Genomic DNA, 26,470 nt, shown 5'->3' on the forward strand with positions numbered 1-26,470 from the left:
TAGTACTGAAGGAATTATGCCCTAGAGGTAATAATAAAGTTGTTATTTATATTTTCTTATATCATGATAAATTTTTATTATTCATGCTATAATTGTATTAACCGAAAACTTAGTACATGTGTGAATACATAGACAAACAGTATGTCCCTAGTATGCCTCTACTAGACTAGCTCGTTAATCAGAGATGGTTAAGTTTCCTTACCATAGACATATGTTGTCATTTGATCAACGAGATCACATCATTAAAGAATGATGTGATGGACAAGACCCATCCGTTAGCTTAGCATAATCATCGTTAAATTTTATTGCTATTGCTTTCTTCATGACTTATACATATTCCTTTGACTATGAGATTATGCAACTCCCGAATACCAGAGGAACACCTTATGTGCTATCAAATGTCACAACGTAACTGGGTGCTTATAAAGGTGCTCTACAGGTGTCTCCGAAGGTGTTTGTTGGCTTGGCATAGATCAAGATTAGGATTTGTCACTCCGAGTATCAGAGAGGTATCTCTAGGCCCTCTCGGTAATGCACATCATAATAAGCCTTGCAAGCAATGTGACTAATGAGTTAGTTACGGGATGATGCATTACAAAACGAGTAAAGAGACTTGCTAGTAACGAGATTGAACTAGGTATGAAGATACCGACGATGAATCTCGGGCAAGTAACATACCGATGACAAAGGGAATGACGTATGTTGTCATAACAGTTTGACCGATAAAGATCTTCGTAGAATATGTAGGAGTCAATATGGGCATCCAGATTACGCTATTGGTTATTGACCAGAGAGGTTTCTCGGTCATGTCTACATAGTTGTCGAACCCGTAGGGTTCGCATGCTTAACGTTCGTTGATGATATAGTATTATATGAGTTATGTATGTTGGTGACAAAATGTTGTTCGGAGTCCCGGATGAGATCACAGACATGACGAGGAACTCCAGAATGGTCCGGAAATAAAGATTGATATATGGGATAATAGTGTTTGGTCTCCGGAAGGGTTCCAGAATTCACCGGAAGGGGTTCCGGATGTTTCCCGAAATGTTTGGGTACTAGAATGCTTTATTTGGGCCAAAAGGGAAAGCCCACAAGGTTTTTGGAAAGCGCAAAAGGAAGTTTTGCGGAGTCCAGGGGCAAGACGCCAGGGTGGCGTCTGGCCCTGGAGTCCGAGAAGGACTCTTGCCTTTCGGGTGAAACCGACTTTGTGGAGGCTTTTACTCCAAGTTTCGACCCAAGGCTCAACATATAAATAGAGGGGCAAGGATAGCACCCAAGACACATCAAGAAACACTAAGCCGTGTGTCGGCAACCCCGTCCCCTCTAGTTTATACTCTGTCATAGTTTTCGCAGTGCTTAGGCGAGGCCCTGCGGAGATTGTTATTCACCAACACCGTCACCACGCCCTCGTGCTGCAGGAACTCATCTCCTACTTCGCCCCTCTTGCTGGATCAAGAAGGCGAGGACGTCATCGAGCTGAATGTGTGCTGGACGCGGAGGTGTCGTACATTCGGTACTTGATCGGGACGGATCATGAAGGTGTACAACTACACCAACCGCGTTGATAAACGCTTCCGCTTTCGGTCTATGAGGGTACGTAGACACACTCTCCCCTCTCGTTGCTATGCATCTCCTAGATAGATCTTGCGTGATCATAGGATTTTTTTTTGAAATACTGCATTCCCAATAAGTACACCACACATCACGTAGTGGACACCCACATGAGGGGAAGGACCTTGCGGTGGTCTACACGAACGAGCCGGTCTCGGTGGAGAGTCCCATCCAAACTATGGAGTAGTTGCTTACTAAGGACAAGTACAAAGTGGTTGGCTTTGACCTCAAGTTCACCGGCGGTCGTGCGAGGCAAGATCAGAAGGTTGTCATCGCCCCGTTGTGCGTGCAACATGATGTCCTCATCTACAACTACCACCTGGGCACAAGGCCTTGCGAGCGTTTCGTCACGTTTATCAACAACACCGACTACAGTCTCGCTACGGTGGACACCACCAACGATCTAAAAGCGCTCAATGTTTCAGGTTTGACCTGCCAAAATCTTGTCAACATCCGTGACCACCACAAGGTCTGGGGCAGCACCAAGAACAAACATAACTCCCTGATTGACCCCGCCTCGACCATCATCAACCCGTACCACATGAAGATGGAGGATGAGAGTAAGAAGGACAAGATCGCCTAGCACAGTGCCTGGGATCAGAGACTGGATGAAGAACACGTCAAGTACGCGTACACAAGCTATGAGATGTACATGCGGATCGTTGACATGAGGAAGTGTCTTTGTCCTTCCCCAGACGAGGGATCGAGCCATAGAGCAGTGGTGGGAGCGTCACAAGAAGTAGATGACTACATGATCGTTTCTCCTAGTTTAGAATGCATGCAATTGTTTTATTAAGGTGTGTGTGAATGATCTGTATAGTCACTTATGTAATTGGATGTTTATTTTAGTTATATATATGTTGTTCTTCTACAGACAGAGCAAATCACACGGCTTATTAGCAGCAATTCTCTATGTTATTATTGGTCTTCGCACACATTTCTCATCACGGACCTATTGCCGTGTACCACACACATCTTTTTCAGTTGAACTGTTTCTGTTGTCTTGGCTCATCGCAAATAGTTCATCTGAATGAACTGTATGCCCTCCATCGCACACACCTTGATCTGGCTGACAGTTTCTGTTGTGTTGCCTAATCACAGGTAGTTCATCCAAGTGAACTGTATCTGTATATCGCATACACCCTCATCTGGCTGACCGTTTCTGTTGTTCTGGATCATCGCAAACAGTTCGTATGGATTCACCGTATACCACACATCGCACACGCAGCTCTGATCTAAATCGTGTTTGATGTGTGCGCCATCGCAAATAGTCCGTCACATTTTGACGGTTTTCTTACACCACCGTTTGTGATTAATGCATCGCAGACAGTTTCATCGAAGGGTCTTTGATTGGACTATCGCGTTTGGACCATCTTGTAGTAGTGCTAGCGAGGCATAATGTGTAGTTTGAAGTGTTTTCATATTTAGTTTCTAACTCCTCAATCACACATCCATATTTCCTAGGAGTTCTAGCATACAAGTTTTTAATGATCACACTCCTAGGAACAAAATAAAGAGATTTATTTTCATATATCGGTTCCTTTATCAAATCAACGAAATTGAGGTGAACACTAATCATTTTAAGGTCTTCATTGTTATTTCTAGGTGTAGCACCATTGTTTTTAGGAACATAAATAACTAGCAATTCTTGCTAGAAGGAGTTTTTTCAATAGTTTTAACGGAAGAAAAAGCGGAACCTAAATTATTAATAATTTCTTCCAACTTATCAATCCTAGCGGGACTTTGCTCCACATTTTCATTAATTATCGGTTCTTTTTATTTTAGCATCTTAAGAGTCATTAAGTGACATGATTATAAATCTTTTTATCCAAATTTTCAATATGCTCCACGGTAGGCATTTTATTTTGAATAGCGTCCAATCTTTGCATAACATGTTTCAAAGTTAAAGTTGTTTCATTAATAGTGATAGGTGGTGATCCCACTAAATTTCCCATACCATTGAAAGCATCCATAGGGTGACTACTCAAAAAATTCCCTCCGTAATAGTATCAAGCACAAATCTATACCAAGTAGTAATACCCACATAAAAATTGCGAAGAAGAACGATAGTGGACCGCTTACGAGTTGATCTATTTTGAGCATAGCAAATCCTATATCAAGCATCTTTTAAATCCCCCCTATTGTTTAAAATCGAGAACTTCATTTTCAGGGGTACATGTAACAAGAGAACTAGCCATAACGATAAAGTGGGCAAGCAAGCAAACAAACAAGCAAACAGAAAAAGGCAAACGGAAAATATTTTTTGTAAATTTTTTTAGAAGTGGGGGAGATGAAAATGAGAGGCAAATAGCAAATAATGTAAATGCAAGGAGATGAAAATTTATGCGTAGGTACTTGATAGATGTTTTGGATGTCTCCCCGACAACAGCGTCAGAAATTCTTCCTGCTACTTGTGAACTACGTTGGGATTTCCCCGAAGAGGAGAGGATGATGCAGTACAGTAGAGATAAGTATTTCCTCAGTCAAGAACCAAGGTTATCAATCTAGTACGAGAACTATGCAACACCTTGTTAGCAGTACCTGCACACAAATTAACAAATCTTTGCAACCCAACGCGAACAAGGGGTTGTCAATCCCTTGGCGGTTACTTGCAAGATTAAATGGTGTAGTGATTGATAGATAGATTGAAAAAAATACAAAATAAAATAAATAAATTAAAATTACAGCAAGGTACTTTTAGAATTTTTAATATATGATAAAAGTAGACCTGTGGGTCATAGTTTCACTAGAGGCTTCTCTCTTGAAAATAGCATACAATGGGTAAACAAATTAATATTGGGCAATTGATAGAAAAGCAAATAATAACAACGATATCCAAGACAATGATCATTTATATATGTATCACGTCTGAGACAAGTAGACCGATTCCTGCCCGTATCTACTACTATTACTCCACACATCGACCGCTATCCAGCATACATCTAGAGTATTAAGTTTATAAAGAATGGAGTAATGTCTTAATCAAGATGACATGATGTAGACAAAATAAACTCACACATGAATAAACCCTAGTTTTTTTATCCTTAATGGCAACGATACAAATACGTGTCATGTCTCTTTCTGTCACTGGGTTTGAGCATCGCAAGATAAAACCCATTACAAAGCACCTCTCCCATCAGAAAAATCAATCTAGTTGGCCAAACCAAATCAATAGATCCGAGAGAAATATGAAGCTATAATAATCATGCATAAAATAGTTCATAGAAAACTCAAATGATATTCATGGGTAATCTGATCATAACCTCACAATTCTTCGGATCCTAACAAACACACCGCAAAAATGATTGCATTGAATAGAACTCCAAGAACATCGAGGAGAACGTTGTATTGAACATCAAAAGGGAAGAGAGCGCCATCTAGCTACTAACTATGGATCTGTAGGTTTGTGGTAAACAACTCATACATCATGGGAAGGACTGTAAGGTTGATGTAGAGTCCCTCCGTGATTGATTCCCTCTCCAGCAGAGTGCCGGAAAAGGCCTCCAGACGGGATCTCGCGAGAACTGGAACTTGCTGTGGCAGAAAAGTATTTTGGCTGGCTCCCTGTTGGTTTCCTGATTTTAGAGAATTTATAGGGGCGAAGTTAGGTCAAACAGATCCATGTGGGCCCCACCAGCCACCAGGGCGCGCCCACCCACTGGGTGCGCACTATTGCCTCATGGGCCACTGCTCCATCTTCTGGTCCTCTCCCGAAGCTTCCATGGTATCTTATGTCCAGAAAAAATCTCTAAAAAGTTTCGTGGCATTTGGACTTCGTTTGATACTGATATTCTGAAAAACTAAAAACATGCAAAAAACAACAACTGGCACCGGGCACTGAGTTAATAGGTTAGTCCCAAAAATGATATATAATTGCTTATAAATGCACATAAAACATCCACGTTGGAGACATATCAGTCCGTCATCCCCGCCATGCAACTAGCCGCTCCGTCTGATGAAGGATGAGCTTGTCTCGCCCCCGCGCAACCGCAGTGTCCAAATCAAACGCCGCCCCCGCCCTCGCGCAATCGCGGTGTCCAGACTGAACGTCGCGTCAAGGACGAGCTGACATCCCCGCCACGGTACGTCGCACCACCACGCCTCCAATGCCGCGACATCAAGGAGGAGTTGTCGCCTACGATCACAAAGGGGGCCGCATCCTCCATTACCTCGGAGGAGGCGGTTACGCCAGCGCCTTCGCCTCTAGGGCCGTGGTGTTCGAGGCGGAGCACGCAGCGTGGCGGCAGGCGAGGTATGACAAGTGAAATGCTGGTCGTCACTCCGCGTTCGCCAAGAGCGACATGGCATCGGAAATGGATCCAAAACGATCCAGACCTTGTCGCCGCATGGGCGCTCGACCGCTCCGTGACCACCGTGGAGAAGGCCGCCAGGCGCCGTTGTCGTCTTGACGGCGAGCTCGCCAAGATCGGCGAGGATTGGTAGCTTAGCGACCGCTCTGCGAACACCGGTCGCGACAAGGCCGCCTCCAGGGCTCCGAAGGCCATGTCGGCACTGGCCACGACGACCCTTCGCACGACGCATCAGGAGACGGAGAGGCTCCTCTGTGAGTGGAAGGCAGCCGTCGGACAAGGATGCCGCGGCCCTCCGGTGACGTACCGATGCTGGAGGGACGGCGACGACAACACGGACAACAATGATGGTGCGGCAGGGCAGCTGCGCGTACAAGGTGGTCGTCTGGTATAGGGTCTAGTTTTTTAGTTAAATGATCGAAATATCAATCATTGCATCTGAATGTTAATGAAACTCGTTGTGTTCGCATGACGTTCAGTTGATTCGAATGCGACTAACGTTAGATGACGTCCTCATCATTGGTGTTCGTGGACTGATTCAGCTGTTTCATGGGGCAAAATTTCGTGTTTTGACCTTTTTTTGAAATCTATTCGTGATCCGACCCTCGATTGAAATTTTTTCGAGATCTGACCCTTTTGCTACCGCCAGAGTCCATGGCGGTAGGGTCTAACAGCCTACCGTCAACGATTTTGGCGGTTGGAAACATCACTACCGCCAAACGGGCTGACGGTAGCCTGCACAACCACACACTGTGTTCAATACTTAGAAGGTTTTTGACGATAAGGCGTGCAACCCTACCGCTAGGGTCCTTGGCGGTAGGCTGTTATACCCTACCGCCATGATACCTGGCGGTAGCAAAAGGGTCAAATCTTGAAAAAAATTCAAACTAGAATCAGATCTATCTTTAATAGGTTTAGAAAAAAAGTCAAAACACGAAATTTAGCCGTTCCGTGGATTGCAGGCCCTTATCGCCGAACAAGCACACGTGCGAACCATCGAACTCGGCCGGGCTGCTAGTAGACTGCTCGGTCGCCGCACGTGCCCCCCTCGACTGGTGAGGCGAAGCGAAGAAGAGGTCGAGACATGGGCCAAAAGGTTAATTAGGGGAGGATCTCCCCTCTGATTGGTTGCATTCTTCATTCGACAGTACCCCACTTTCCACGCTACTCGTACCAAAGAAAAAAAAAACGAGCCTGTCACGGCCTCAGTCGTCGTCTCGTCTCTACACCCAAACACGCCGCCTCCACCGTGCTCCGTCCACCTCGCGCGCCACCTGCTCCTCCCAGCGCGCAGCCTCCTGCTTCCCCCAGAGCTCGCCTCCCTCCCTGCTGACCCTTCCCGCCCCCACCGTCCACCCGCACATCTCCCCGCTGCGCCGCCCTCCGTCAACAACGACGTCAATGGCGGCAGGGCGGTGATCCAGCGGCGACGGCGACCGTGACCGCATGATCGAGCGGCGGTATTGACGAGGATTTCGGCGGCAAACATGGTACGTTGCTTCTGTTCTGTGCGAGCGGCGATCAGCGAATTCGAGCCCCGATCTGGATCAGTCCAGCAGGGTCCGGGATCGGGGTTCCACGGTGGTCTGGACAATCCGATAACCGTGCTTGTATGCTTCAAGGGGAAGAAAGGCACCAATAGTGCATTTTCTGATACATATGTTTCATCGTATGATGGTCTGACCATGACACTAGCTGCTGGTTTGGTATGAATTTTCTGGGTATTTTTTTGGCTGTAATAGCTTAAAAACAGAGCGAGTGGGTTCAGTGTAGAACTGAAATGCTTGAGTCAGATACATATTGCAGTAGTTCTTACTTTAGTTTGATCCAGTCGGTAACTGATTACTGATGGCTAAGCTTCGGCCCTGTTGGTAACATCTCCGTATCCTCAGTTTGTCAAATGTATTGAAGATTTGACGCATCACTTCTTCCCTTGCCCAAGTCAGCTCGAACATCACCACATTGTACCTGGCACACATCCCACACACACTGGTCCTAGCTAACATTTTCCCAGGCCTCGACTGCCAGCTCAAGGATGCTCTTACATGCATCTCAATTGGCCTCCCAACTACTCCACCTTAACCCAAACTACGAGTGCCAAAAAGATGAAACAATGCGCAGCAGCCACAAAGAACTGGCATTTCGTCAACCTCAACAAGCGACAAATATCCGAAGCTGGTTCCTACTCCACTTTGGGCAGTTGACTAGTTAAGTCTTATGAGTACAATGTCATTTAGCAGAAATGTTCTCTTTAGGACTCTACATAGGGAATTGAGCCTAATGGCACTGACATAGGGGTTATATGATATTACTGACTAGCATCACTTGAGAAAATTAGGATTTGTACTCACTTTTCTGTTCCTCATCTTGAATCATGTCCACCTAAATAATGGGATAATGTATAATGATGCTTTCTGAAAATTTATTTTCATTTCCAGTTTACGTTTTATTCTTTGATGAACAAACTTAGGTTGTGTATTTGTAATTACTAGTTGTAACACTGACACAATGGGCCTGTAGCATTTGGTATTCCATAACTGCTCGACTCTCTGTTTGTCAGTAATGTTGCTCCAGGGTTGTGATCATTCGTTGATATTTTGGCTTGTTATCATTATTATTTTCAGTTTTTGATTCAGTCAGTTAACAATGTCATTCGTTCACAATGCCATGCCCTCCTCACGCGTTTATGAATATTCAATTGTAGGCATCCATGGGCCGCTTTACAGTGGGTTCTCAGGTTTGGGTCGAGGATGCTGATGTGGCTTGGATTGATGGTCTGGTGGAGGAGGTCCATGGGGATGAATTAATAATAAACTGCACTTCTGGGAAGAAGGTACTCTCAGTTTCTCGATAACTTGCATTCTTTCTTGAAAATTAAAATTTAAGAATGTGTATAAACCAAACGTGGATCATTTCTACTCATGCTACCAGGGCTATTACGTTTTTCTCCTGAAATATTTGTTAAATCTCAGTTAATCATTATTTAGCTTCCAACTGTGAATTTGCTAGTGCCAGAATCCTATGCCTGTAGCTTTTAATTGTAAGTTAATGCACTGAAAGAAATTCCTAACTAAAATCAAACATTTGTGCACTTACTCTCAAGTTTTTATCTTATTACAGGTTACTGCCAATGTGTCAAGTGTCTATCCTAAGGATGTAGAAGTAAAACGATGTGGTGTTGAGGATATGACAAGGCTAGCTTATCTGCATGAACCAGGAGTTCTCCGGAACTTGAAGTCAAGATATGGAATGAATGAAATATATGTGCGTTGAGTGGTGCAGTATATGATTTCTTCTTATGCTATTGATATTTGATAATGCACACATTTTCTCTAGGCTGCTAGTTGAATTATCTGATGAATTTACACCTGTACAATTGTCAGTTCTTATGTTTTGTAGTCTACAACATTTCACTTGTGTAGTTGTGTTTACCATTTAGTGTTTGTAGTTTGTACAATTATGGAACTTGGAATTTATCAACACTATTTATGTTTGACCTGCTCTAATTGGTTAGTTGTTAATATGGTGACATTTAATTGATTAAACTGTTCTTCCAGACTTATACTGGGAACATATTGATAGCTGTAAATCCGTTTCAAAGACTTCCTCACCTTTATAATGATCATATGATGGAAATGTACAAAGGAGCCGAATTTGGTGAGCTGAGTCCCCATCCTTTTGCCATGGCAGACCGTGCATATAGGTGTGTTTTCAGAAAACAATGAGCTTTTGAGTTTTTTTTGTGTGTGTTGGAATTTGTATATATATCTTAATATACCCATGGTGCAGGCTTATGATGAATTATGGTACCAGTCAAGCCATTTTGGTGAGTGGCGAAAGTGGAGCTGGTAAGACAGAAAGCACTAAAATGCTTATGCAATATCTTGCTTTTATGGGTGGCAAAGTTGAATCTGATGGGAGGTCAGTGCAACAACAAGTACTGGAGGTGAGGCCCTCATTATTGCTCTATTTCTCTTAAACAACCATGAAATAGTGGATACATGGATTATGGGCTATCATTTTTGACTATTTTGTAATCCATCCCTTCATTCTTCAGGACTGCATCAAATTCGTATTTCATTAATTAAAGATAATGTTATATCACTGACTTATGTTTTCTAATTTACCTGTTCGATTACCACAGTCCAATCCTGTTCTCGAGGCATTTGGAAATGCAAAAACAGTCAGGAATAATAATTCGAGGTAATTAACTTCAATGGAACTATGATTCTGTTACTTTACCTTGTTTTCCTTGATAGTGTTTGTTAGCAGAAGTTTACGTTTTTCTTCTTACAATATGGCTCTACACATTTCTTGTGCCTCATAATGCAGTCGTTTCGGCAAATTTGTTGAGCTTCAGTTTGATCAGAATGGGAAGATCTCAGGAGCTGCTATAAGGACTTACCTTTTGGAAAGATCTCGTGTCTGTCAAATATCTGACCCAGAAAGAAATTATCACTGCTTTTACATGCTATGTGCTGCACCACCAGAGGTAACATGGCCGACACAATCAAATTAATGTGTAGGATACTGTAAGTGAAATTTGTGGAATCACTATATTTTCTAACTGCCAGAGCCATGAGTTGGTTGCGAGATCTTATGGGTTTCACCTCTAGCCTACCCCAACTTGTTTGGGACTAAAGGCTTTGTTGTTGTTGTTGTTGTTGTTGTTGTTGTTTGTACTATATTGTCTAACTTTCTGCATGCCATCATATGGGGTGCTTTTATGATATGATACCAATATGTTTCTGGATAATCTGTGTAAGAGAAAACTGCAAACTGGGTACAAACATACCATCTGTACATAATCTGTGCCATCAGAGATACTGCGTTATACACTTAGTCAGTTGAGATGCCACATTATTAAATTACTTTCTCTGTAGGAAATAGTTCTTTGCTATTAAGTTCTTCAGGCATTTAACAGCAAGCATAAATAAAATATATAATACACTGTGTTGGTATTGCCTCTTATTTGCTTACCTGTTTCAGTTAGGGTAGCCATTATGATTTGTGCTCTTAGTTGCCATTTTTATCTTTTTTGGCGAACCACATTAACTACAACTTCTGATCTGTACTCAAATACTTGTGTTTCAGGACCGTGAGAGATATAAATTGGGAGATGCCTCATTGTTTCACTATCTCAATCAGTCTAACTGCATTAAGCTTGATGGAATGGATGATTCTTCAGAATATATAGCAACCAGGAGAGCAATGGATATTGTAGGCATTAGTTCTGATGAGCAGGTAGCCCAAGGTTTTGTTTGAAACTAGCTTAGTTCATCAGAAAGGTCATCTTTGCTTAGGATTTCTGTTGCATCGCAGGATGCCATATTCAGAGTTGTAGCTGCTATTCTTCATCTGGGCAATGTGGAATTTTCAGAAGGGAGCGAAGCAGATTCTTCTGTACCCAAAGATGACAAATCCCAGTTCCATCTCCGGACAGCTGCGGAGCTTTTCATGTAATACTCCTGGTCCAGGGTTCTGTCCACCGTATTTTTCGGTCATCTTTGACATGACATGCATTTGGCAACACTCTGCAGGTGTGATGAAAAGTCTTTGGAGGAATCTTTATGTAAGCGTGTTATGGTAACACGTGGTGAGAGTATTGTAAGAAACTTGGATTCACGAGCAGCAGCTCTTAGTAGAGATGCATTGGCCAGAATGGTTTACTCCCGTTTGTTTGATTGGTAAGTTTCAAAACATTAGTCTAGAAGGTACTTGTCATGTTGCCACCTATTATGTCACTGCCATTGCCAGAACAATAACTTTCACTTCTGTTCTTTAGGCTTGTGAATAAGATCAATACTACAATAGGACAGGATCCTACTTCGAAGCTTTTGATTGGTGTGCTGGATATTTATGGATTTGAAAGTTTCAAGACAAACAGGTACTTGTCTGGAATGCTTTTGCATTTGGCCCTGTGTTAGGCTCAGTTTGCAGTTGCTGAACTGTGTCGTGCTGAACTTGTTTATAATCTGTTGTTGGAAAATGGCAGCAAGAATGAACATAATTTGGTTAGCCAACATAAAATATGTAAAAACTGGTTAGTCTAATAAGATTATCACATCCACCACTATGCTAAATGCAGTCTTAATCTTAAGAAAACAATAAATTAGAGTATTTGCTGCAAAGAAATATTCGTTTTATTCGTTGAGTTCCTTTCAGTCAGCAGGAACGTCATTGTATAAATATCTCATTAACTTCACTGCTTAGGCTGCACTTCTGCAAAACAGAGAAACTTGGCTTATTCCACCAAATGAGATATAGCTATTATGTTAAATGTATGCAGTGACTTATATATGCAGAATCAGAATCATAGTTAAGATTTCAAGACGTTTTTTACTGTAAAACATTACCCCTAATAGGAAAACCTTGATGGACTAAACATTGTGTAGCTGACATTAATGAGGACATCATGTAGGCTGGAAGTTATATGCGTTCTTTTTTTTGCAGTTACATGGATGTTCTGTTGCAACTGGTTGTAGCAACACGACAACAGGGTTGCTAATATAGTATTGGCATTTTTAGAAAGATCTCATTATTGGATGGTAGCATTCACATCTTTGCATGTTGTTGCTACAAGCTGCTATATAGTCAATTGCTCAGTTGCACAGAAACATGCTGCTGCTACGAAAGATTGAGTGTGATTTTGCGATTATGCTTTGACCGGGTATCTGTATTACAAAACTGAACCAGCACTGGTTAGATTTATTGATGGCGTTTATTGGGCAAGAAAGAGCTCCCATTTGATTGCTGTAAAAAGTAGAAAATGGTGTGTGTCTCGGTACAAATAGTAGACATGGCATGTGCCTCAGAGGAAACTTGTGAAAGCACGTCAACATGGAAGAAAAATAGGGAAGCATGCTTTTGCTTTTAGGCATGAAAATACAATAGTGTAGAGATAAATCACTATAATATCTTCAACTCGATGCTATCTGCAGAATAATTCTCTAATTAGTAATTACTACCAGTTGACATGAAACTATCTACTCATGATATGGGGGATGATACCTTCTGTATGTTGATTTTTTGCTATGCCACAGTTTCGAGCAGTTCTGTATCAACTTAACTAATGAGAAGCTCCAGCAACACTTTAATCAGGTTAGGGAGTTGAGGTCTAACTGATAAAATGTTCTACTTATGTTATATTATGGTCATTAAGTTTTACACTAATTCTACAATTTTCTGTGAGCAGCATGTTTTCAAGATGGAGCAAGAAGAATATACAAAAGAAGAGATTGATTGGAGTTACATCCAGTTTGTGGACAACCAAGAGATTCTTGATCTCATTGAGAAGGTGAACTGTTAAGTATACTAGTTGTACTACTGTAGTTGTGTAGTTTCTCTCTTGCATATGGTGTTACTTGCATTTTTGCCATACTCTTGTACATGTGCATATCCCGGCCTTTTGGCCCAATAATAAATAATCTAAGGCCCAATTGCTACAACATTTGGTGTTTGTTGCAACATATCTTCTTATTATCTATATACACTTTCCTATATTGATAGTTTGCACTTGGCACACAATAACCTCTCATTTTGACCCTTTTTTCTATATAGAAGTAAAACCCAGAACTGGATGTGAAATTGGCTTTTGGTCAGAATTGGTAAACAGACTAGAATATCTCAGTTATATGCATATCTTGTGATTACATAGAATCCACTGATCGGTTCCAATGAGGTTGAGCCATGCTATGAAATATCATGTCTGATTTCTGATTTCCTGCAATGCAGAAACCAGGGGGGATAATTGCTCTACTGGATGAGACTTGGTATGTACAAGTACTGGTGTAGGTTCCTTTTCTGTTTGATTATTATCTGATTCTTTCTAACATCCCTTATCTTATACTTCAGCATGTTGCGAAATTCGAACCATGAAACATTCGCTGAAAAGCTATATCAAAAATTCAAGGACAATCCACATTTCAGCAGGCCAAAATTTTCACGGTCTGATTTTACTATTCATCACTATGCGGGAAATGTAAGTGTCAAATTTCTCAAGTCTGTCTTAGTGAATAGACAGTTGTGTAGAACACATGTTGGATTTTGTACTGCTGATGCATTCGTCGTAGTGAGTAGTGACAGCAAAACAGGGAATCTCAGACTATACCAGTTTGAATGAAATATAGCTCAAAATCTGTTGGAGCTCTACATAATCAAGAGCCAACAACAAATAAACATACTTCTGCCCTATAATGGGATTTGTATTTTTAAACATTGATTAAACAAGAATTTATCAAGTTGAACTCCCAAAGCTTGATGTCTGCTAAAGAAAGTTTTGTGTGCTGCCCTCTGGTCTATTGAGTTACATTGTTGGATTATAAAACATGGTGAATGCCAAATAACCGTCTAATTTACACGGAGATTTGTGTGATTTTTTCTTTTTTGGGGTTTCTGTTTGTTCCTTGTTGCACGTTTTACGCCTTTCTTACTTTCTTTTATGGGTTTCCATTTTTTTTTGTTTTCCATTAGTGGAACTACAGTTGCATGTTCGTCGGCTCTGTGTGCAACTGTTGTTTCTGGTTTTTCCCATTCCTTGGTACACGTTTTACGCCTTCTTTATCATTTTTTCTACTTTTTGTTTCTGTCCAGAACTACGGTTGCACGCCCGTCTGGCCGCGCACAACTACACTTGCACGCCCGTCATCCCCATGCAACTAAAGTTGCACGTCCGCTGCCCACACGCAACTACAGTTGCACGCCCGCGTACAACTGAATTGCATGCGCCACACTCCACGCGCCTAGTGGTTCTTTTTTATTTTTGCTTTCTATTTTATTTCACAGATGCAACCAAATTTTTGGTTGATTTTTTTTTTTTGAAAATTTCCTATAAGTTGCACACCGCCCCCTACAGGCTAATCTACTAAGCAGGCTTCAACATGCTGAAGCCTGCCCTCCAATAAATCAAACTTTTCTACTAATACCATTCTTGCTCAGCCCATCAGACCAGCTCTCAGCCCGTGCAGTATGCCATGCCATCCACGGCTTCACACACGCACAACCGCCAGTAGGAGTGAACGCGGTGATTGAACAGGAAGCTCCAACCCTAACGAGCGGACGCGGGGCAAGCTGCAGCCGATGACCGGTGAGGCAGCGCCACTGGTTGCCCTGTCCGGTGGGGAGTGTTGCACGCCCACACGCTTGCGCCTGCGCCCGTGCACTCAGCTAGTGAGCCTAGGACTGCGGCGCCCGCGCCCACGCACCGACGGCCAAATCTCTAACTAGTTCATGAACTGTTAATTGACGTTCAATGCAACTTATTTGTAGATTTACAAAAATGAAGAGAAAGAATATGAATATGCACAATTTCTATATGAGTAGCTCAAGCAGTCCTCCTGTCAAACCTGAAGCTGTCCCAGTTAATTGTAAGTCAACTACTGCAAGCTTTGCAAAGGAAAAATCAAAATATTTGGACAAAAGGATTAAGCAGATATTGGCTAGTTTGCTAGACAGATTTAAATGTTGATTGGAAATTTGATATTTTTTCAAAACATTCAGATTTTTTTAGTAAACTAGTAATAATGTACGTGCAATGCACGTTTATATTAGGTAGGATATTAGTTGCGCGTTATATTAGGTAAGATATATCTGTTGCACGTTGGTATTTGTTAAGATATCAATTACTTTTTCGCGGGAATGGTAGGATATTAATTACATGGCAGATTTCAAGGGATAGCGTTGAGTCAAAACGTGTTTATAGCCAATGGCAGTGGTGGGTAATTAGAGTGTTAAACGTGTTTGGTGCTCAACATTGGAGCGATTTGAACCGCTAGATAACATGACTTGACGGTCAATATGGTTTGGATCTGCCCATTTGGGTCTTTTTATATTGGTATAGATATAGATACTGTATGTTCCAGGTAGTAATGTTGGAAATTTTGAGCCTATTTGGATAAAAGGATTAGCATATAATGGCTATTTTACTAGACAGATTCAAATTTTGGTTTAAAATTTAATATTTCCATCCAGAAAAATTCCAGCAAATACTACATGTTTCTAATAGTATATTCTGGGAATTTTTGAGCTTATTTGGACAACATAGGAGGTAATGGTTGTTTTCCTTCAAAAAGGCGTTCAGTTTTCCCGCCGTTAACTTTGAGCCCACCCTCCATTTTCTTCCTAGCTTCATCATTGCCGGCCCCTTCGCGTACAGTTGCACGAGGCGCACCCTGCGCGTAATTGCAAGTGCACCAACATGCGTGCAACTAGGGTTTTTCTTTTTCACCGCGTGCTGCGGGCATGACTTTTTATTTCCTATTTTTTTTTCACTTGCAACTGAAAAAAGTAAAACATAAAATACAAAAATTACTTTTAAAAACATGCTGATGTCTGCTGTCTTAGACTTAACCAAGTCTAAGTCGAGTGAGCTTTAGTCACACCCTGTTTTATTATCAATCTAATGAAACTAATTTGGTGTTGTAGATGTTATATTTTTTTAGACTTGTTCAATTTTCTTTTTACTAACAAAGCTAGAACTTCAATTAATTTGGAATGGAGGGAGTATTTGTGATAGTACGCTGACCACCTTTTCCAGTCATATATGTCTTCATCTCTTTTCGCTTGGACATCAACTATAATATAATCAATGCTGTAAAAAGAAGAACTCCCCCAAAACAATCATACAACGTAGAATCTGTACTTACACTGGTGATGGATTAGTCAGTTGGGCAAGGTAGTGCCACCACATCTGAGTCTCTACAGTTGAGATTGACACGCTTATGTACTAAGAACTTCTTTCTTTTGCAGGTTACATACCAAACGGATCTATTCTTAGATAAGAACATAGATTATGCTGTCAACGAGCATCAAGATTTGTTACATGCTTCTACATCTCCATTTGTTTCAAGTCTTTTTCCTCCTTCTGAAGAATCGACTAAATCGAATAAATCCACAAAGTTCACATCAATAGGTTCGAGCTTTAAGGTAAAGAAGTCATTGCTTGTTTTATTTCAGCCTGTACTAGATTTGTTATGACAATTTTTTTTTTCTGTAACATAACAGCAACAATTACAAGGTTTGTTAGAAACTCTCAGCTCAACAGAACCACATTACATGCGCTGCATAAAGCCTAATAATGTTCTCAAGCCAGCAATTTTTGAGAACAGTAATGTTCTCCAGCAACTTCGATGTGGGGTAAGAAATTAATACCGTTTTTAGTTATTTACTGGAAGTATGTACTTGGATTATTTTTCTTTTCTTACTGCAGTGTACATACTGATATTTATACAAGGTCCAAGAGAACATCAAGTCATCTTTTTATGTATACAAGTATTCCATACCATTGGCCGACCTGGAAATGAATCAAAGGGTTACTAACTTGCAAATTTCACTAGATTGCAGTTAACTTAAATTATAGCAAAAGCAAATTACACCACTGAAACAAACACCAATATTAATATAGAAATGAAAATAGACAAATGCTATGAAATGATGTATTCTATCTAGGCAGATACCGATTAAGTAAGATTCGATCTACCAAAGCTTGTGACATGTCTCCACTCTACATTGGCACCAACTTCCTCTGTCAGTCACCCCCGCCCTTTATTGTAGCACTGCCAACTTCCTGTCAGTCACCATGTCCACAAAAGGCACTACAGCAGCTATGCATATATACATATACTGCTCTTGTTTCGGAAAGAATTAAAAACAAATCCCCATCGACATCACTAACAAAAGCTGGGTAGCCGCTACCATCCATCCCGAAATCTTCTACGTGGTGTAGAAGTATACATTCGGTGTAGCTGTTCTTTCCACAAACATAAATACAACTTCTATCATTGAATAGGAGGAAAGGTGGAGAACCAAGAGGAAGCATAAGCACCGGCATTGGAAGAGTTGAAGGAAGGTGCAACTAACTGGCACACTATGTTGGCCAGAGCCCGGGGGAGGGAGTGGCTACCCTTGCAGCCTAGCAAGGTCGGGATTGAGGATTTTCAGCTGCTGCATTGTGTTATTGTGTGGTACATGCGGGAGAGTGGGCAGTGAGAGTTGAGGCATTACTTATTGGGAATGAGAAGTAACAGTGCACTCGCTTGGGAGGGTGGCTTAGTGCAGGCCTAGGGTTTCTGGGAGGTTGTGCTTCACAATTTTGGGCCAATTATGAAAACTTGCTATCGACCCCCATTGGGGCAACTATGCCAAAATTTGGGCTTTCTGCAGTTTTCTAAGAGCTAGCATTTTGAGAGTGACACTGTTATATTTTGTATACAGGGGGTGCTAGAGGCAATAAGAATAAGCTGTCTAGGATATCCGACAAGGCGGACTTTTGAAGAATTTGTTGATCGCTTTAGTGTTTTACGACCAGAAGTTCTTGGTTTATGGTAATTCTAAGGTGTTTTGATTCGTGTTTTTGGATTTTTTTTCTTTGTGTTTAAGCACTCTAAACTAATCCTCCATTGGCAGTTATGATGAAGTTACTGCCACAAACATGGTCCTTGAGAAAGTAAACCTCACAGGTTATCAGGTGACTACTAAGTACTGAAACGAGTGGTGGTAATGTGTCCAGTTTAATCCATATCCTGTTCCAGCTGTACAAGATTAGTCTTTCTTTGGCTTCTCATATGTTTTCCTCTAATGTCAAGGCCGCAATTTATTTCCTATTTTCCATATTGTAAACATGCCAGTCAGATAAGCAGTTTAAGTTGCATCTTGCATGGTCTATCTGTATATATGTTCACGAACTTAACCTTTACGCGGGTTACTGCAAATGCCTAAAATAATAGAGTAATATATGTTGTAGATATCATATTATTCTATCACAGAGGTTACTCTTTTGGAGCAGTGTTATTGTAGTTTCTTAGTTGAATGCAAACCAGACTTGGCCAAATCCAATTCAGACACAGGATCTTGTGGTACTACGATAAAATTATTACCAAGCATCCCAGAAAGGTTGAATCACTGACCACAGAGTTTCATGCATATTCTGTCAATAGATCCATCAAATTTATTGGTAGGATGAATAATAAGTTTAATGCGGTATCACATCCCTATCTGCACAAATTATTTCTTCTATACTTCAATGCTGATGTTGGTTTTAATTCCTTTTGGTTTATCCTATGGTCTGATGTCCAATCTACAGATAGGGAAAACAAAAGTGTTTCTGCGTGCTGGCCAGATGGCTGAATTAGATGCTCGGAGGACTGAGGTCTTGAGCTATTCTGCTAGTAAAATCCAGCGAAAAGTTCGGTCGTTCCTGGCTCGCAGAAATTTCATTCAGCTGCGAATGTCTTCTGTTCAGCTTCAGGCAATGTGCAGAGGTAATTTTTCTTTGATTTATGTGGCAAATAGTATCACATTTCAGCATTTGATTTTTCTGTGGAGATAATGACTTTTGAGCTGTGATAACTGAAGGACAAATTGCAAGGCATTATTATGAAGATCTCCGTAGGAAGGCTGCTTCATTAAAAATTCAGACCTACTATCGTATGCACTTTGCAAGGAAAAACTACAAAGCTCTCTATTCTGCATCAACTACTATACAATCAGGTCTACGTGGTATGACTGCTCGCAACGAATTCCATTTCCGTCAGCAAACAAAAGCGGCAGTGATTATTCAGGTGTGTTTTCGGGTCTCATGTTATCGTGGGTAATAAGATGTTCAGAATAGAATGGTCAAGTTTCTTTGGCTACTCAAACTCATGTAGTGCTCTTTGTATGAGTAAAATTTTCAGATCATAATTCTAATACGGCCTAGATATTACGGTGTTGGCTTTTCAGTATCCAAAATCTTTTGTTACCTTAAGTTGTATTCGTGGCACTTGTACTCCCAACAAAACATGCACATTTAGGTGATATGTTAAATGCCACATTGGATGAACTATAACTTTGTCTAATTGGAAGTACTCTACACATTATATCATGCAACCACATCTTACTAATGTAAGATATTGAACGTAGTAGATGAAATAACTGTTAGCTAGTAAAATACATGAATCTTTTTTTTTTCTGAATGGAAAACTGTAAAGGAGGCCCATGAATCATGGTTCTTTTGTTCATGTTAAACAATTAAACCTTCCTGCCATTTGTCTTAATTGCCATAATATTCTCCCATTTCCAATATCTCTTCTTCTTCAAGTGTGTATCTATCTTGGTGATATACTCAAGCCTATGCATATGTATATCTCCCTTTTCTTACCATTCACTCTTAACCTCATATATGTTACATTATCTTAACTTTAATCTCAATGATTTCGTCCACCGCAGAGTTGCTGCCGTAGTGATTTAGCAAGCTCACGGTATATGGGCTTAAAGAAGGCAGCGATCACAACCCAATGTGCTTGGAGAGGAAGGGTGGCCAGAAGAGAACTTAGAAAACTTAAAATGGTAGGAAAAAATGTCCCGACTATCCTTATCTTTCATTGCCCGCTGTTATAGTATTATTTGATTCATTAGTAATGTGCCATAAGAGATCAATTATCTCTAGTGACATGCGGTGCTGTCACTGTCATTGTGAATTGCTGTTGGTCACAGGAAGTTCAAAACTTGGTCAATTCATAATGTAGCAATGCTATTTGAAAATTTGAAACTTCACCGGTGCTACTAGAACTTATAGCTTCATTAATTTATGTTGAACATTCTCCAATTGTATATTCTACCTTAGATTACCTCCTATAGATGAAAAATATCACCATGCTAGCTTAAACGTTGTTCCTAAAACCCTGTTACCTGCAAGCTCACTTAATGTCCAATATGTCCACAGCTGTCACTCTTCTGGTACTCTGGAAGTCTGGATCATCAATGAGCACATATATAAGGGTTTAATACATGCTCTATTGACATGATTTCTTCTTTATTATTTTTAGGCTGCAAAAGAAAGTGGTGCTCTGCAAGCTGCAAAGAATAAGTTAGAGAAGCAAGTTGAGGAGCTCACTTGGCGGTTGCAACTGGAGAAACGCATGAGGGTAAACTACTGGATTACTGTACTTTACTGTCTTACTATTTATGTTGCACAGGCCTATGTTTGATAAAGTATTTGCTATTATGTCATGCATACTGGATTGTTATTCTTCTCAATAAGCTATTATCAGTGTCTGTGTGTGTGAGAAAGGAGATGCCTCCAAAGGAAAAAAGGCAGGATTATGTGAGCCAGCCTGATCTTTTCACTCGGTGTGAACGCATCTCCTGTCGTTTTGCCCTCATCAATCGTGACTCTTGCACCCCCACGGACAGATTGGCCAGTCCCCACCAACCGATGCGTGTGTGTGCTCACGTCCGCCTGATTAGATCGGATGGCAGTGACAAGCACGCACTCTGTAGCACACAAGGCTGCACAGTTAAGAATTAGTTTTCTCGAAAGCATAATAGTAAATCTGCCACTAGCTTCTAATTCTATGACATATACAATCTACAATGCCATTGTAGCCATTTCATCTTGCCGTTTTATCAAGGTGATTTAGCTTGGCCTTCGAACTTATCCCAGTCCAAGCTGTGGATGGGCAGACTCGCTCGACGGGCCTGGCCTGAAAGCCCGGTGCCCGGGCTGGCTTGGGCCTCATTTTTTGCCAGAAGCCATACGCGAGAGCCCAAAAAAGGCCGGGAGGAGTCATTTCCCCCCCTAGAAATTAGCTATATACTAAATTATTTTATCCCAAAATGATAATTTAATATTTTCTTAATATGAAATAAGTGTTTTTCCAGGCCTTGGGCCAGGCCAGGCTTGGCACTTTCAGGTCGGGTTTTGCAAGTCCCGGCCTGGCCCGGGGTATGACCAGGTTTATTCTCAAGGAGGAGGTTATTCTCAATTATGCGGCCAAGTTAGATGCAATTTGCCGAAATCAGCACAGCGTCTTGCTTTGGGAAGAGTAATGACCCACTTAGGCTCTGTTTGCGGTTGCTAAACTATTTTGTGCTAAACTTATTTTATAACTGTGCTGGAAATAGACACAGAAGCAAGAAAATGGTTGTTAGACAAATGAAAGTATAAGCAAAAGTTGGTTGGAAAAGCTGGATTCAGATTATAATATCCACCTCAATGACAAACGCAGCCTTTAGACGGAATTAGGGAGGTAAATCTGCGTTTTGATAGTTGTGGGTATACTTGTGAATGCGGTATAAGTTTTGGGACCAAGAGTGCACTTCACTCTACTCAATCAATGTGTTTTGAAAGCATAGTAAGTACATTCTCTAGACAATGCATCTGTTCTTCCCCAGAACTTAGAATTTCATAACTTGTGCATTTTGTTGGTGAATTTTGTTTTTTAGGTGTTGTTTTCCCCCAAACTAATGAAATTAAGTAACACTAGAAGTAAAATGTGAACAACGAGCACCTTTACAAGACGATTAAAGTTAATATGGTTCCAAGAGCATGATAACTTCATGAACAATGTTTTTTAGTTTCATGCTGCATAATGATGTTTACATGGCCATATGAACCATTATTCACTTTTGCATCTAGACAAGCCTGCAGTTGCTTTAACACATGAATGCATTTGAGTAGGTGTTTGCAATTTATTAGCATCATATGTTTATTTGTGAATTGGTAAATGGACATAAGTTCCTTCCAGTCGAGCTGCATTTTTTTATAATGATACTTTATCATGGTCATTCTTGCGGTTCCAAATTAACAATTACTTATTCTTTTTCAACTCCATATGCTGCTCATATCAATTGCTTGAACACGCGAATACATTTGAATGAATGCGCGTATCATGACCATTCTCCTATTTTTGCACTGTGAATTGCTAAATGAATGTAGATCCTTTCCAGTCCATTTTAGAGTCAATTGCAACTATTCTTTATAGTGATACTTTATCGTAGTCAACTTTTTGCATCTGATCTGCACATCTTGGCGACTGGTAGATTTGTTCCTAGTATCGAACTTCTAATCACACTATGTCAATCGAGTAGTCCGTTATAAAAGTTACAGTACCACGATATATCACAATAACTGAAATTCACACTTAATCTAATACACAATTAAGTTAAATTAGTGTGTAACTATGTAAAATGGATATTACTGTTGGCACAACCTAGGTCGTAATAAGCATTCAATCTAGTTTCCCTTTTAAATCATTATTTAAGTGCCTTGTGCATTTTGCTGGCCTGCAGACTGACATGGAAGAAGCCAAGACACAAGAAAATAAGAAGTTGCAACAACAATTACAGGAATTGCAATTCCAGTCCAAGGAGACAAAAGATATATTAAGAAGGGAACAGGAAAACACAAAAACAGCATTGGAGAAAGCTGCCTTAGTACCAGAGATCCAAATTGATACAACTCATGTTGACAAGCTTACTGCTGAAAATGAGAATCTTAAGGTGAACGTGATACTGATAGTATCATCTTTTATCTTTACTGCAGTAGTTTCATTGTGTTTCTCAGTCTGTCCACTCTGGTGGAGTCATGGTAACCTGCAAAACCATTCGCCGTGAGTGGAATGTATGATGTCAGGCCATTATATGTGCTGAGTTGATTGAAGGCAATATATGCATCACAATATGTGATGAGAGTTCAAGCACAATTAAGAGAGTGCAATGTTTCACGGCCTAACTTTAAGCATGAGCTAACTAGTTGTATGTGGTATAACGGGGATATTTATACCGACTCCCCAAGCATGACGGTTCTCTAGCTGGTAATGGTGCTGCTACCTTGACCAGTGTAGAAAACATTATCCCATGCTAATAGTGTCACTTGTTAGGTCCTAATGGATATTTTCTCCGAACTATTTTTTATGAACATATTACACATGCAAAACCATAAGTTGGAGCTAACACAATACTTTAATCATTTTTGGAAGTCATGGTATTAGGCTTGATTACCATTGATGCAAATTAACTAAGTCGCTTCAGTAGTGAAAACTAGAACTGAGAACAAATGTATTGTCTAGTTTAATTCTTTGATCTGTTAAAAGTGATTAGACTTTGAATCCGTTCTAAAAACAGCTAATTTGTTTGGCACACTATGCAAATAATCATTTCTTCTCCAATAGTTTTTGCTGCCTCTGCATGGCTTCATACACCTATATTTTAGACTAACTCGACGCCTAAGAAACTGTCATAACTTATTTAATAATGACTAAAAAGGACCATGATGAAATACCCATCCTAATCCTGCACCATTTGCTTGAAGGAAAGTTAACTCGACAAGCGAGTAATGCTGATCAAATGTGTTCCCGAGCATTTTTTGGCCCTTACAGTAAACCTAGTGACATTATCAATTAATTTCTCCTATTCATATCTATATATTGTTATTTCAAGTGAATGACTGAAACAATTTCCTTTAATATTTTTAGACACTGGTGATTTCTCTTGAGACAAAAATTGAAGAAACAGAACAGAAGTTTGAAGAAATGAAGAAAGCCAGAGAAGAATTGCTGAAGATAGCTACAGATGCCGAGTCAAAGATAAATGAACTGACCAACACAATGCTAAGGTTACCTCGATCTGGATAAATCTTGTAAAGGCATTGATTTTCCAATTAGCTTACACAATTTTCTTTATATTGTGTGACCGGCAGTTTTCAAGAAAAGTTGACTAATATGGAAGCTGAAAATCAACTTCTCCGGCAGCAGGCTCTGTTGCATTCTCGCCTGAAAACAATATCTGAGAACACTTCTCCGAAATCTGTACGTGGTCTCTATGTCTAACCTGCTTCCTTCCATCCCAACCTTGTTCATTATAGCGCATTTTTTATTTACATGCAAGTGTTTGAACACAGACATAGGTCTGCTGGTATTTATTTTCCATTTATACATGTTTCCATGTTTTTATTACTGACATACTTCTATTGCCTTCCACCTTTGCAGAATTCGACTAATGGCAGCCCACACTATGAGGAACAGATGGTCAGAAGAAATTGTCTTATACAATATGTTAAGTCGCTTCACTGTTTGTTTCTATGTTTGAATCTAAACTGGTCATTTCTACCCAGACACCTCATGGCACTCCTCGAGCGCCCAAGGATTATGGGAACTTCGCACATCCAAGGGCATCCTTTTCTGAGAGGCAGCATGTATGTTCAATTTGTTATATTTAAATGTTTAAACAACGTAGTGAAGTTATAAAACATATACCTTATGATGATTGGTTTTGCCCTTTTATTTTTCTGCAGGATACTGTGGATGCACTTATAAACTGTGTTACTGAAAATATTGGCTTTAGTGAAGGAAAGCCAGTTGCTGCAATTACCATATACAAATGTCTTGTTCACTGGAAGATCTTTGAAACAGAAAAAACATCTGTTTTTGATAGGCTTATTCAAATTTTTGGTTCTGCGATGCAGGTATTCTCTGCTGCTTTTGATCCTATTTTTTACAATGAATTGTTTTGCAAGATTTTTGTTTCTCGTGCATCTCTACCAGTTTAACCAATCTGTTCTTAAAGCATGGCATTGTCTGTATTTCAGAATCATGATAGCAATGAGGATCTTGCATACTGGCTATCGAACTCATCGACTTTATTGATTATACTACAAAAGAGCCTAAAAGCTGTTGGCTCAACGGGAACCACTCCACATAAAAGACCACAGAATCAGTCATCGTTCCTTGGGAGGATGGTATGTTTCATTGCTTATGTACTATAGGATCAGCATATTGATCATATGGGTCGGGAAGCCCTTGAAATTTAGAGTAACCTGTGTTCTAAACTATCAATACTGATTCTGTTCTTTTTTTTAACTACTAAAATAATTTGATCACTCATGTATCTGAATGCCCCCTATTTTTCATAAAAAGGAGCATGTGAAATGACATTAGTAGATTTGTTAATACTACCTTCACCGTGTCATATTTGATAATTTCAGCAACATTATAATTGAAGAAAATTATCAAGATAAGAGTAGGAGGGGGGTATAGTGGATGAAAGGTCTTGAGTGTGTAACAAATAGTTAGTACTCCATCTGTGATTCCATGAGAGATGTTTTACATTCGTGCAGTCAAATTCTCTGAAATTTGCTCTCTGAATCTGAGAGCACTTTTTGGCCTCCTGCTTCGGCGGACTACCAATAATCCACCCCTACATCTCCTTTTTCTTATATTTCCCTTATATTGTGCATCTGCAGAAATGTAGGGAAAGGCTGCGTACAATAGACCCAAAGTGGTCGGACCCTTCCCCAGACCCTGCGCAAGCGGGAGCTACATGCACTGGGGCTGCCCTTTATTGTGCATCTGCACCATGTTGATGTCATTTTCACGTCATAATAATTCAAACTTCTATGTTTGTAGCACATACAATTTGACAACGTTTCAAATTCATAATTTTTTAAATTCAAACATAACACAGGGTCCAAATGTATTAACATGATCATCCAAAACAAAATATCATTCATCTAAATTGCATCAGATGTTGAAATATATTGCCCGCCTCCTCCATCAGTTCGGACTTTTGGATGAGTTGGCTGGAGTATAAATTCAATATGGTATCCGAGCCAAGAGGTCTTGAGTTCAAGACCCTTCCAACGCAGTATTAAATAAAATAAATAAAATGATTCTGCGGCCTACATCGATCCCACGTCTAAGGACTAAAATAGCCTAGACGTGAGAGGGAGTGTTGAAATATATTGCCCGCCTCCCTCCCATCAGTTCGGACTTTTGGATGAGTTGGCTGGAGTATGA

The 26,470-nt window shown here is 40.4% G+C and overlaps 1 protein-coding gene across 1 annotated transcript in view; it reads left to right on the plus strand.

The window, feature by feature from the left end:
- Window positions 1-7,110: 7,110 nt before the first annotated feature.
- Window positions 7,111-26,470, plus strand: part of LOC119270317 (myosin-6-like) — a 28,063-nt gene continuing 8,703 nt past the window's right edge. Inside the window, exons 1-30 of the mRNA XM_037552317.1 lie at window positions 7,111-7,411; window positions 8,626-8,754; window positions 9,042-9,185; window positions 9,479-9,624; window positions 9,711-9,867; window positions 10,066-10,124; window positions 10,254-10,413; window positions 11,016-11,165; window positions 11,244-11,380; window positions 11,462-11,608; window positions 11,707-11,808; window positions 12,965-13,022; window positions 13,117-13,218; window positions 13,656-13,693; window positions 13,776-13,902; window positions 16,668-16,844; window positions 16,923-17,054; window positions 18,132-18,241; window positions 18,324-18,384; window positions 19,000-19,177; window positions 19,272-19,477; window positions 20,124-20,243; window positions 20,723-20,821; window positions 22,968-23,177; window positions 24,152-24,291; window positions 24,376-24,484; window positions 24,665-24,703; window positions 24,790-24,870; window positions 24,970-25,140; window positions 25,264-25,413. Coding sequence (XP_037408214.1) covers window positions 7,409-7,411; window positions 8,626-8,754; window positions 9,042-9,185; window positions 9,479-9,624; window positions 9,711-9,867; window positions 10,066-10,124; window positions 10,254-10,413; window positions 11,016-11,165; window positions 11,244-11,380; window positions 11,462-11,608; window positions 11,707-11,808; window positions 12,965-13,022; window positions 13,117-13,218; window positions 13,656-13,693; window positions 13,776-13,902; window positions 16,668-16,844; window positions 16,923-17,054; window positions 18,132-18,241; window positions 18,324-18,384; window positions 19,000-19,177; window positions 19,272-19,477; window positions 20,124-20,243; window positions 20,723-20,821; window positions 22,968-23,177; window positions 24,152-24,291; window positions 24,376-24,484; window positions 24,665-24,703; window positions 24,790-24,870; window positions 24,970-25,140; window positions 25,264-25,413 — 3,642 coding nt within the window. The 5' untranslated portion in view covers window positions 7,111-7,408. The remainder of the gene's footprint in view (window positions 7,412-8,625; window positions 8,755-9,041; window positions 9,186-9,478; window positions 9,625-9,710; window positions 9,868-10,065; window positions 10,125-10,253; window positions 10,414-11,015; window positions 11,166-11,243; window positions 11,381-11,461; window positions 11,609-11,706; window positions 11,809-12,964; window positions 13,023-13,116; window positions 13,219-13,655; window positions 13,694-13,775; window positions 13,903-16,667; window positions 16,845-16,922; window positions 17,055-18,131; window positions 18,242-18,323; window positions 18,385-18,999; window positions 19,178-19,271; window positions 19,478-20,123; window positions 20,244-20,722; window positions 20,822-22,967; window positions 23,178-24,151; window positions 24,292-24,375; window positions 24,485-24,664; window positions 24,704-24,789; window positions 24,871-24,969; window positions 25,141-25,263; window positions 25,414-26,470) is intronic.

The sequence above is a fragment of the Triticum dicoccoides genome, chromosome 1A (genome assembly GCF_002162155.2).
Source record: "Triticum dicoccoides isolate Atlit2015 ecotype Zavitan chromosome 1A, WEW_v2.0, whole genome shotgun sequence".
NCBI classification, from domain to species: domain Eukaryota; kingdom Viridiplantae; phylum Streptophyta; class Magnoliopsida; order Poales; family Poaceae; genus Triticum; species Triticum dicoccoides.